Source organism: Nerophis ophidion, linkage group LG02, assembly GCF_033978795.1.
Source record: "Nerophis ophidion isolate RoL-2023_Sa linkage group LG02, RoL_Noph_v1.0, whole genome shotgun sequence".
NCBI lineage: Eukaryota > Metazoa > Chordata > Actinopteri > Syngnathiformes > Syngnathidae > Nerophis > Nerophis ophidion.
Genome location: NC_084612.1, coordinates 40,110,588 through 40,124,367, shown reverse-complemented (window position 1 = coordinate 40,124,367; position 13,780 = coordinate 40,110,588). Strand labels below are relative to the sequence as shown.

At 39.4% G+C, this 13,780-nt stretch overlaps 1 protein-coding gene across 1 annotated transcript in view; it reads left to right on the top strand.

Moving 5' to 3' along the window:
- Nucleotides 1-13,780, top strand: part of plekha7b (pleckstrin homology domain containing, family A member 7b) — a 244,581-nt gene that overhangs the window by 151,009 nt on the left and 79,792 nt on the right. Inside the window, exons 9-10 of the mRNA XM_061883569.1 lie at nucleotides 216-394; nucleotides 5,217-5,606. Of these exons, the coding sequence (XP_061739553.1) occupies nucleotides 216-394; nucleotides 5,217-5,606 (569 nt within the window). The remainder of the gene's footprint in view (nucleotides 1-215; nucleotides 395-5,216; nucleotides 5,607-13,780) is intronic.

Sequence of the window (13,780 nt, the reverse complement as noted above, 5' to 3'; positions counted from 1 at the left end):
CACGATTATGCTTATTTTAACAAAGAAGCTCACAATCCTTTTGCCTTGTAGCAACTTTCTATCAGAAATCTATGCAGATTGTCCACCACATTCTTGTGTATTTAATGACCTATCATTATTATTACTAAGAATCAATTCCCAAAGCTTACTGTGGGTCATTTCTGTTGTTTGAGATTCTCACATCACTTTGCGCTCTCTCTCCCTGTTTTTGATAGGCGAGCCACACAGGAATGCGCTCCTACATTTACAATAAGAACTCTGTAATTGGCTCGCAGGCAGAACACAGCGGCATGCGGACGTATTTCTTCAGCGCGGACACACAGGAGGACATGAATGGTTGGATTCGGGCCATGAACCAGGCGGCGCTGATGCAGCAGACGCACATCGTTAAGAGGTTAGTCTCGGCGGACAGAATAGCCCTCTCCTCTCATATTGGCTGGGTTCTTAGCTGTATAAATTAATATAATGAAGCACAGCAATCTGTGTGATCAGGGTGTTTTCATATCATAAAAAAGAAACTAGGTGTCACAGCAGCATTTCAAAAAAGTTATCTTCCCCTCTGCATTACAAACTAAACTGATAATTTTATAACTGAAATGTTCTCTGCCTTCCCAGGATTTATTTTCGTATTTTTCCATAGCAGGTCAGGCTCTGGCCATCTGTTCAAGGCCTTTTTTAATGTCTGAGGTGCATCTGCTCAGGTCTAGCTGAAGCCTGAAAGACACTGCCAGCTGGACATGAGCCTGACTCCTCTGCAGTGGGTCTTTTTACAGCCCAAGACACAAAGTGCACTGTCGCTGTGTCTTTGGCTCATTTTCTGACTCCACACTATATGGAAATCACTAAGACGCTGCTAAATTGATGGACTGTGTAACAGCGCCACCCAGAGGTGTGTCTTACACACTTGTCCTGCTATGTCCTTGGACCTGAAGGGTCTTTTGTTTACCTTCTAATTCCACTACAATCATGATCAGAAGTTTTGAAAAATTTTGTTTTTTTTCATCAGCATTGCCTTTGATTCAGAGTGTGCTACATTGAATCATATTTTTATGAATTAAAAAAAAGATTCCAAAGATGACAAAGCAACATTGGTTTCATACATGAGCATTAACAACCACAATGTATCCCTTTGGCCATTTTTTGGGTAAGGAGTATTTTACATACATTCTCAATTTCTCATACGGATGTGGAAGCTTAACCAGGACAAAACAGTGGGCCAGAAAGATAAACTTTTCCTAAATTACAAGATTTTAAACACGCAGTACATTACATATCAAAATATTGGGGTCTTTTTTGACTATGAAGCTGACTTTATGCACGTATCAAAAATGTTACAAAATATTTTTTTTATCATCTTAAAAACATTGCCCAAATGTGTTTGATTCTCTTTCAGGCCAACACAGAAGTGTTAATGCATGTTTTTATTTCCCGTCGTTTAGTTGCTCTGCTCCCTGGTCTCACCAAAAAATAACTTAAATCTACAATCATTACAAAACTCAGTCGCACGCGTGTTGACGAGGACCAGAGGGTAGGACCACGTTACACCACCTCTTAAGTCGCTATACGGGGTCTCCGTCTGCTTCAGCGTAGATTTTAAAGTTCCATCATTAGTTTTTAAATGTCATAATGGCCTTGCGCCTAATCTATCTGATCTGCTTTTATAAAATTAACCCCACAAATCCTGAAGGCCTCCAGCACCAAACATTTATCTGTACCGAATACCAAACAAAGACCCACGGTGAGGCGAAATTTTGCCACTATGACCCTCGCCTGTGGAACAGTAGGCCAGAGGACTTTAGTGTCCATTGATATACATCCATCCATCCATTTTCTACCGCTTATTCCCTTTGGGGTTGCGGGGGGCGCTGGTGCCTATCTCAGCTACAATCGGGCGGAAGGCGATGTACACCCTGGACAAGTCACTACCCCATCGTAGGTCCATTGATATATATATTTTTTTAAATGTTAAAGGCACAACTTTTTAATCAGCCTTTTTGGTGATAATGTTTTAATGATTTTTTTTTATTTTATTCATTGCTTTAATTACTATTATTAATGTTACTATTTAATATTCCAATATATAAATAGGAAAAACATTTAAAAAATATTTGTTTTTATTCTTATATCTACTTTTTTATTCTTATATCTACTTTTTTATTCTTATATATACATATTTTAAATATATACATATATTTTTTTAATATATAAATAAAAACAGTTGTTATTTAAGTAGACCAGGGGTCCCCAAAATTTTTGACCCGGGAGCCGCATTGGGTTAATATATATACATATATATATGTATATGATATCACGTCATCGATTGGAAAATTCGTTTTTAGACAATGTGATTGGCCTGAGCGGCTAGGAGACTCTGAGAGTAAGAAGCAACAAGTGGTAGAAAATGGATTAAAAAGGACAGATTTAAAAAATAAAAAAAATACTTGGGACTTCCCGCGGGTCAGATCTCGAACGCTGGCGGGCCGGCTATGGCCCGTGGGCTATAGTTTGGGAACCCCTGAATTAGACCATAACCACAAGTGTCTCAAAGGGTTTCACCGACTTCTAACAAAATCCCCTGATCTAAACTCACATCCGGGCAAGAAAAATAACTCGAAAGACACCAGATGGGTAAGTTAGTGTAAAGTACTTCGTGTTGCAACTTGCGTATATAAATGCCATTTAAATATATGTTGATTAATTTGATTGATTGGTTGAAGTGGATAAAAAACGCAATTGGAGTGATTCTGTTCTCCCTTTTAAAGGGGCCATATGTAGTAATGTGGCCAGATATTGTACTGCAATCACGGTCAAAATGCTGTTGTCCCCTCTCACTCTCCATTACTGAGGTTGCCAGATACGCAGCCGAATCATAATCTTACTTAAATGGAAATCGACGCTGTAGGTTTCTTTTGTTTATGCTTCTTGCAAGATGGTTTACCAAGTAATTATGCCACATTTTATTGATGTCGATTAGCCAAATGTATTTGTAAAGTTGGTTGAAGAGGGGTTAGTGCGTCTGCCTCACAATACGAAGGTCCTGAGTAGTCCTGGGTTCAATCTCGGGCTCGGGATCTCTCTGTGTGGAGTTTGCATGTTCTCCCTGTGACTGCGTGGGTTCCCTCCAGGTACTCCGGTTTCCTCCCACTTCCAAAGACATGCCCCTGGGGATAAGTTGATTGGCAACACTAAATTGGCCCTAGTGTGTGAATGTGAGTGTGAATGTTGTCTGTCTATCTGTGTTGGCCCTGCGATGAGGTGGCGACTTGTCCAGGGTGTACCCCGCCTTCCGCCCAATTGTAGCTGAGATAGGCACAGCGCCCCCCGCGACCCCAAAGGGAATAAGCGGTAGAAAATGGATGGATGGATTTGTAAAGTTACGCAGCAATATTTTAGTTGGGAATCGGGACAGATTGTTGGTATTACCCTGCTAAAATGTCTAGTTTAACCGCACGGACCATCATCGAAATAATTATATATAGTAATATATATTACTATATTATATATCGCGTAGGCCTACTTTGATGGCAAGCCAAGGCCAACAGTAAAATTACCGCCACATTTCGTTCAGCATAACTTCATGTTGCATCCAACCTGACACACTGCATTCTCTTCCATGTACGCACACCAAAAGAGCATCATACACAAATATTATTATACAGAGTAGACATTAAAGGGGTAAAAGAAACTTGATTTTTGGGTGTAATAAGAGATGATAAAATTAACTGGAAATCTCATGTAAAAAAATATCACAATAAATATTTAAATAATGAACAAAGCAAAATATGTTTTGGACCAAAAATCACTCCATATTTTCTTCTGCTCGCTCGTGTTACCATATGAGTTATTGTGCAAAAATACGGGTAAATAACTACAAATGTGCACTTAATTCCCTAACTGTGTTACAAAATAGATCAGTTTGACTGATTCGTAATATTGGATATAAAAAACATAAAAACCTTTATTTATTAAATCAAAAATATTGAAGTTCAACAAATTGGTAAAATTGCTAAGAGCTAAAATGATGTACAAAGAAAACTATAACCTGCTACCCAAGAATGTCCTTACAATTCTAATTTACAATAATTATTCTCAACTAAAGAGGAGAAATATAACCTTAGAGGTAAAACTAACTTAAAATATTTGTATGCACGTACAACATTTACCACCTTTAGCATATCAGTATGTGGAATTATACTATGGAATTATTTAAGCAAATAACCTTCATTCTAGCATGATTTAACCATTCCTTTACCACTTTTGGTGTGTGTTTGGGGTCATTGTCCTGTTGGGACACCCAACTGCGCCCACGAACCAACCTCCGGACTGATGATTTTAGGTTGTCCTGAAGAATTTGGAGGTAATCCTCCCTTTTCATTGATCCATTTAAAGCACCAGTTCCATTGGCAGCAAAACAGGCCCAGAGCATAATGCTACCACCACCATGCTTGACGGTAGGGATGGTGCTCCTGGGGTTAAAGGCCTCACCTTTTCTCCTCCAAACAAAAATTGTGCTTTTTGGGCACAATACCAAGCAATATGTTTGAAGGAGAAAAGGTGAGCCCTCTAATCCCAGGAATACCATTCCTACCGTCAAGCATGATGGTGGTAGTATTATGCTCTGGGCCTGTTGTGCTGCCAATGGAACTGGTGCTTTAAATGGGTCAATGAAAAAGGAGGATTACCTCCAAATTCTTCAGAACAACCTAAAATCATCAACCACACCACGCCTACCAAAAGCCCCTTATTGCAGTGAAACTTGCCATGGGACATGTAACCAAATATTAACATTGCTGTATGTATACTTTTGACAAAGCAGATTTGGTCACATTTTCAGTAGACCCATAATAAATTCATAAAAGAACCAAACTTCATAAATGTTTTTTGTGACCAACCAGTATATGCTCCAATCACGCTATCACAAATAAATAAGAGTTGTAGAAATTATTGGAAACTCAACACAGCCATGACATTATGTTCTTTACAACTGTATGTAAACTTTTGATCACGACTGTAGCTTCTCTGTGGATGTGCCACACTGTCTTTTTCAATAAATACTTTTAATTGGCCATAGTATAATATGTCAGCTGTGTAATTGACAGGTAATCAGCTGAGGTAGGCTGCAGTTTTCCAGCTTGGAACAAGACAAGCAGTATAAGATGGATGAATAGATTAAAATTCAAAAACAAAAACCAATATATATATTTTTTCCTTTTTAGAGAGAAGCAAAGGCCAGATAAGAACCCACAGCAGGCACCTCTACAGACCAATCATGTCAACCATAGCATATCTCAGACAGAAGCTTTTCTCAGGACGGACTGCGAACACTCACGTGATGATGGTATCCGACTGGCTCCCGCAGACGAAGGGAGGTACGCGCTGGAGGTCCAAGGAAGGGGCAGGCTTTCAGATCCCAGAGAGAGACTGTCTCCAAACTTGGTGGACGCTGCGGCTAAAAGGAACAGCCATCAAAGTACACAGCATTCAGAACCGAATGGAAACCTGATGTACCAGAGGGGGTGTGACACAGAGAAACATGCACAGAGGAAGAATACGTTGGCCCAGGTGGAGCACTGGGTCAAAGTTCAGAAAGGTGACCCGCCAAAAAGGTCAGTTGAAGTTTGTATATTCAATTTGAATCAACACTGCAAGCAATATGATATAGGTAAATGATACCCTCTAGTGGACACATTTCTCATGGCTGCTTCTAAATAAATAACTTGGGGTTAAAGAGGAACTGCACTTTTTTGGGAATATTGTCTATTGTTCACAATCATAATGAGTGACACGAACACACATATAAAAAAAAAAATGTGAAGGATTTTAAAGATGAATAAAAACGCTTCAAAGATGCGGCTAATGGGAGTCACCGTTGTAACCTTCAAAGCCCTCCATCAACGTTTTTTATACAAACTGCAAGTACACACACACACACACACATATATATATATATATCAATCAATCAATCAATGTTTACTTATACAGCCCTAAATCACTAGTGTCTCAAAGGGCTTCACAAACCACCACGACATCCTCGGTAGGCCCACATAAGGGCAAGGAAAACTCACACCCAGTGGGACATCGGTGACAATAATGATCCAGTGGGACGTCTGTGACAATAATGATTATGAGAACCTTAGAGAGGAGGAAAGCAATGGATATATATATATATGTATATATATATATATATATATATATATATATATGTATATATATATATATATATATATATATATATATATATATATATATATATATATATATATGTATATATGTGTGTGTATGTATGTATGTATGTATATAATGTATTGACAGACACGTTCATAATAATACATAATATCTCTGATATTAACTGTATTTTAGTCATTTAAAGCATTGCAAGGAACTTATTTCCTCAACACACTTATTTCCGTTCGAAAACCGAGTCCCTCAATGCTTCGATAAGAAAAGAACCGATTCCATGGATTCGAATCCCTTTTTGAGAACCGGTCCCCGTTATCGAAGCCACTATACCATATTTTCGCGACCATAGGGCGCACCGTATTAAAATGCGCCGTGTCAGTTACGGGTGCTATTTCTGTATTTAAGGCATAAATAAGGCGCAGCATATTTTGAGGCGCTGGCATGGTTAAACATACGCTAGCATGCATGGACGCGGTTTTAAAAAGGCAGCAGGAGCAAAGCTGAGTTTGGTTTAAGTATTTATCAATCTACTTCCATCATTTTTTGATCAATCCTCATCCACAAATCTATTAAACTCATAATTTTCTGTGTCCGAAATGAACAGCTGCACAAGTACTCCATAAAATACGCCAGATTCCCTCTTATAGCTAGCACAACAGTAAAAGCCAACGTCTCTTGCCCTGTTGTGCGTATGGATTCGCTACCGTGCTGGTCCCCTTCTTCTCCAAGGTGCTTCACCGGGATGTCAAAAGTGAGCGGCACCTCGTCCATGTTGGTGATTTGTCTGTCTGCATTTTTTTTTATTTACAACGCATATAGCAGCACTAAATGCTCATTGGGGGGCGTGCCTTTAGCGTCCTCTCTCACCTGAAACCTTCACCCTTTAACGTGCGCATGCTGTCCTCAGTCACGTCCGCTTCTCCTCCATGTAAACAGCGTGCTGGCCCAGTCACACATCATCTACGGCAGGGCTGCCCATTACGTCGATCGCGATCGACTGGTCGATCTCGGAGGGTGTGACAGTCGATCTCAAGCCATGCATTAAAAAATATACATAAAAATGAGCAATCATCAATCATACCAAGACTTCACTTTCGTCAGTTGTTTGACATTCTCGGCACCCGAGGATCTTGTGAGATGACGCTGGCTGCTGCGAGCTCATATTTAAGAAAATAATCACTAACAGGGCGGACGCAGAGAAACACATTTTATTTCTAGAGACTCCGTACCTACTGTCAAAATTCTAAAGACCGACGGCACAGTTCCTGTCTTCACCATAAAAGACCTGTTTCATCCTGCCTGTGCTAACAAATTAAGAGTCTCAGAAAGCTAGCGTGCACAAGCTAGCAAGCTACGGAGTTTGATGCCAATGTATTTCTCCCCCGCCCTCAGCGACCGCTTTCTCACTTGCTTGCCCACCCGCACTCTCACTGACGTCACTCACCTGCTGCCAGACATTAAAGGGCCACACACATATGCTACTCTCATAACAAAGTGTTTAAAAACGAGTATGCAAGTTGGACAAATGAGATGCCAAATCCAACCACTTTCATGTGGTATTGGACAGAAAGGAGGACTTTTTTTTTCCTCCATTTGAAAATGCGGACGTTATCAGCACCACTGTCTAATTCCAATGAATGCAAGTCATCAGAATCAAATACACCAACTTATATTCTTGTCTTCATGAAAGAAAGGAATCTATGTGTGTTAAACATGCTTGTATTATCATTAAACACCATTAACTTGTTAACAAAAATGTCTCTTTCATAAATAAATAAATATAAATTATAAATAGGAATGAGGTAGATCTCCTCGACTTGGTCAATTGAAAAGTAGCTCGCCTGCAGAAAAAGTGTGAGCGCCCCTGATCTACGGCTTTTGGAACTCAGTGCACACACAAGGTGCACACACAATAACCACTCTGGATTCGATAAGGAATCGGTTTGATAAGAGAAGTCGATAATGGCATCGACATCGATAATTTCTTTATGAACATCATCCCTACCGATATGTTACTCTGCTGGAAAAAGAGTTCCTCTGTGTTCGTCCTTACAACAACAATGTCGCTACATCTTCGTTATTATACAGGTTATGGAACATTACATGAAGTATTGTGGGTGGTTTTTGAATGCATTTTTAAAGTGAGTTAGACATAGAATTGATTACAATTAGCTGCATTGCTAGCCACCTAAAATGAGCTGAATTTTACATGTAACACTGCAAAATAAAATGCTCTTGTCTCGCAATGGGCAAAATTTCAAAAAAAAAAAGTGCAGTTCCCCTTTAAAGAGTCTTTACAGCTAGTACCTGTGTTCTGGCAAAGAGTGCTCCCCTTTGGAATTCATGCGCCTCCTGTATCTGCGCATGCATATGAATCCAAGGAATGCGAAAATGCTGATTAGGTTTTAGTTTTCTACTAATCATTTGGATCATAACAGCCATGTCGAACATCTACCTAAATTACTATCTACTTAAAGACCTGTTAAATATACAAAGTTTGTTGATGCATGGTCAGATCGAATCCACTCCATAATAACATCTCATAAGTTTAAGCACAATATTTGTATGCATATATTTTTCATACTGATATGTGCTATGTACTGTAGTTAAATGTATTTTTCTCATCTGCACTGCAATTGTTCTGTGCAACTTTATGTTTCATAATTCTGTTATTTAGATTGTATTATAGCCATTAAATCACTTTGTATTTGAGCCATTTTTCTTCTTTCAAACGGCAGATCGCAGTCCAGCTTTTACAACAACAGGGCGGCATAGCCCGGTTGGTAGAGTGGCCGTGCCAGCAACTTGAGGGTTGCAGGTTCGATTCCCGCTTGTGCCATCCTAGTCACTGCCGTTGTGTCCTTGGGCAAGACACTTTACCCACCTGCTCCCAGTGCCACCCACACTGGTTTAAATGTAACTTAGATATTGGGTGTCACTTTGTAAAGCGCTTTGAGTCACTTGAGAAAAGCGCTATATAAATATACTTCACTTCACTTCAAAAATAGAATAGAATAAGATGCTTTTATTGTCATTATACGTCAGTACAATGAAATTAGAGCGTTACCAATATCCATGCAAAAAAGAAAATGTTGAGGAAAATATTTAAAACACGAGAAATATATGCAATATAAACAAACCTTTTTATGTAAAACAGAAAATATTAATTGTTTTCAAGAACATTTGAAAAGTATATCAATAAGACATAATGAATCTTTTTGAGCAACATAAACAGAATTATGGTGCATAGTTACGTGGAGGTAACTTGAGTTAAATATGTTGAGTATGAGTATTAAATATTTAATACATAAATATATTGCATATGCACATAGAATATTGCGCATTGATGGTATTGATCTGTGAAAAGTCAGTTCAGGGTTGTTATTGCTTCGAGTGAAAAACTATTCTTGGGTTGGATTGTTCTAGCCTTAATGCATCTGTAGCGCCTCCCTGAAGGCAGCAGGTCAAACAGGTCAGAGCCGGTGGGAGCTGTCTTTGCTGTTACTTTGGCTCTGCTGATTCAGCGGTAAGTGTAGATGACCATCAGAAAGGGGAAAGGGCAGTCGATGATCCTTTAAGCCGCCATTGCAAGCCTACAGCCTCTCTCTGTCTGCCACGGTGCAGTTGCCATACCATACTGTCATGCAGTATGGTCAGCCGGCTCTTAGTGGCTGAGCGGTAGAAGGTCAGCAGCAAGTTGGAATTGAGGTTGTGCTTCCTGAGTACTCTCAGGCTCTGCTGAGCCTTCTTGATGATGTGAGTGACGTTCTCTAACCAGGAGATGTCAGTGGAGATGAAGACGCCAAGAAACCTGAAGGTGTGAACTATGTCCATCCACTTCCCGCCGATGTGGAGGGGGGCGAGGTATAGATTGTTTGGTAAACGTATAGCATGTTCTAAATGTTATAGTTATTTGAATGACTCTTACCATAATATGTTACGATAACATACCAGGCACCTTCTCAGTTGGTTATTTATGCGTCATATAATGTATACTTATTCAGCCTGTTGTTCACTATTCTTTATTTATTTTAAATTGCCTTTCAAATGTCTATTCTTGGTGTTGGGTTTTATCGAATGAATTTCCCCAAAAAATGTGACTTATATATGTTTTTTTCCTTCTTTATTGTGCATTTTCAGCAGGTGCAACTTATACTCTGAAGCGACTTATACACCGAAAAATACGGTAATCTTTTGTTGGTGTATAGTGTAAAATGTACTCGCATAAAAAGTTTGGTCGATGCATATTGCAATGCAGGCAGGGCACGCCTACGCATTCCTTGTATTCATACGCATGAACAGATAAAGGGGGTGAATGAATTTCAATGGGGAGCACTTTCTTACATATGTGCATCTACAGGAGGTGCATGAATTGTGATCCGAAGGGTAGCACTTTTTGCCAGAAAACAGGCATTTGACACCCAGGCAAAAGTGGATTCTCACCGACTCCCCTTCCTCCCTAGAAAAAGTTTACTCCCTAATCCCCAGAGAACAGTCCATATGCGGCATTACACATTTACTAATTATTTATTTTACATGTCAAGACAAATAAATGCAATCTGAAGACAAAATATTGTCAGTGGAAGTAGAGCTGGTGGAAACCTCTTCCGTCATTTCTTTTAGGGAATGGGAAGTTTCAGTATAAGTAATTCAGTTCCTACGTTGTCAGTCAAATGGTATGGTCAGTCCGCAGGATCAATGGGGGCAGCTTTGGTAGATTCACATGCATCTGTTGAAGCTGAGCTTCAGGTGGTTGGATTGTAACATTCAGTACGTTTCCATGCACTAAATAGTCAGATTTCTCAAATAATTTGGCTCTAAATAAACCTCCTACAAACCACTTTAGTCCGATCGTGTTTGGTTTTTGAAAAATCGGACGAACACACCTGGATTATGTAATTGAAAACCAGATCTCTCATCAATCAAAGATTATTTATATAGCCCTTAATCAGTGTCTCAAACGACTGCACAACCCAATAGGAACAATGAGAAACCTTGGAGGGGACCACGTATATGGGGACCCCCCTCTCTCGAGTGGTTGTGTGCAGCGGAGAGGACGTATTTGCGCACGCGTCAGTCTCAACACGCAGGTTATTACATGGATGCAGATACTATTCAATAAAAAAAGCAACAATTGTAATGAATAAGAAGACTGTTTATTTGCTTCACAAATTAAAAGAACAGAACATTTTGAAGTGCGTTGATAGCACAAATAAAACTAAATTCTTTAAGGTAGCTAAGGAAATGTAAAATGCCGGCTTAATTGGGACTCCTGAACGAAATACGAATGAGATGAAAAGTAGTGAACCAGGTATATTAAAGGGGAACAGAATGAATAAAACTTACACAAACCTCTCATGCTGCATTTGTGCACTCCAAACTGATCTGCTCTCTGCACAACTGGCAAGACAGTCCAGAACAATAAACTTCATCTGGAACAGTATCAGTCGTGGAATTAAAACGGTCTTTTCCTTCAGATTTAAAACTCCTTCCATGAATCCACAGAGCATTTTGAATAAACTCCAAGTCATTCAAAGTTTTTTTTCTATGATTCTGCATACCAAAATTATTTCGAAAAAAGTCTACCGCTGGTCTTTCTTTACATCAGACTTGCATTCTCCCCGATACAATCTTGGTAGTGACTAGATGTAGCGCAATCCAGGATCCTTATTGATGCTGTCTACTATTCAACATCAACATAGCAATACAGATGTAATATTTGTAATCTGTGTCAATAATACAGCGGACATCACTTAAAATAAGTTTTAAGGATCAACAATACCTAGTGTAAGGTCATAGGTCAACCGTAAAAGCAATGCTTTTTCCTGCGCTAAAATTGAATTTGCGCACCCTAGTGCACATGGCCTATGACCAATGGTCACATTAGAGTGTGTGCATGGACACTTGGACTTTACAGGTAGGTGTGAAAATACACAAAACTAACTATTTGAGAAATCAGACTAATTTAGTGCATGGAAACAGTGATTGGGTCTGCTGCTACTGCTTTATTACCCTGTAAGAAACTTAAAGGCCTACTGAAATGAGATTTTCTTATTTAAACGGGGATAGCAGGTCCATTCTATGTGTCATACTTGATCATTTTGCGATATTGCCGTATTTTTGCTGAAAGGATTTAGTAGAGAACAACCACGATAAAGTTCGCAACTGGAGAAAAGCCCTGCCTCTACCGGAAGTCGCAGACGATGACGTCACATGTTGAGGGCTCCTCATATATTCACATTGATTTTAATGGGAACCTCCAACAAAAACAGCTATTCAGACCGACAAAACAATTTCCCCATTAAATTGAGCGAGGATGAAAGATTTGTGTTTGAGGATATTGATAGCGACGGACTACAAAAAAAAAAAAAACAAGTTAAAAAAAAACTAAACGCGATTGCAATCGCGTTGCATTGAGACGGATTCATATGTTTTTAGACACATTTTCTAAGATAATTCTGGGAAATCCCTAATCTTTCTATTGTGTTGCTAGTGTTTTAGTGAGTTTAACAGTACCTGATAGTCGGAAGTGTACGTCCACGGCTGGGTGTTGACGCGCAGTGTCTCAGGGAAGTCGACGGCAGCTGTACGGGAGCCACATGTTCAGATGATATCCGGTAAGAGGCGACTTTTTAACCACAATTTTCTCACCGAAACCTGCAGGTTGACATTCGGTTGGGATCCATGTTCGCTCTGATCCATACTAAAGTTTCACGTCCGTGAATATTAAACAAGGAATCACCGTGTGTTCGTGTGGCTAAAGGCTAAAGCTTCCCAACTCCGTCTTTCTACTTTGACTTCTCCAATATTAAATAAAGAAATTGCAAAAGATTCTGCAACACAGATGTCCAAAATACTTAGTAATTATGCCGTTAAAGCAGACGACTTTTAGCTGTGTGTGTACATAACAGCCCGTGACGTCACGCGTACAAGTCATCATTACGCGACGTTTTCAAGAAAAAAGTCCCGGGAAATTTAAAATTGCAATTTAGTAAACTAAAAAGGCCGTATTGGCATGTGTTGCAATGTTAATATTTCATCATTGATGTATAAACTATCAGACTGCGTGTTGGGTAGTAGTGGGTTTCAGTAGGCCTTTAAACACACATCTGTAGATGTGTTAATAATGAAGATTTTAGTTGAATTACACGACCAACATTTTCAATGTTAAAACTCTTTATTGTTCCCTGTTAAAATAGTGAGTATATATAATGATATAATGTAATTATATATCAAAGTATAAAAGTTGAAACTGGTTGCAAGCAGCTATTTAACAAATACTTAGCATTTATGGCTAATTTTTAATAGCTCACTTGAAGGAACATGTTGATGAAGGCCATGTCGTGAGTCATCCAGTGAAACATTGTACGATTACAAATACGGCCCACATGTTTTAGAAACACAGGCATTTTGGTGACAGTGCAGCACGGTGTAACAGTGGTTAACGCTTTTACCTCACAGTGCCAAGGTCCTGGGTCCGATTCCCGGGCTAGTGGTTAGTGGCTAGTGGCTGTATGGTATCAGCATGATCTCCCCGCAATTAGGTGGGTTCTCTCTGGGTATTCCACAACCCCCTCACACCTCCAAAGTCATGCACCTG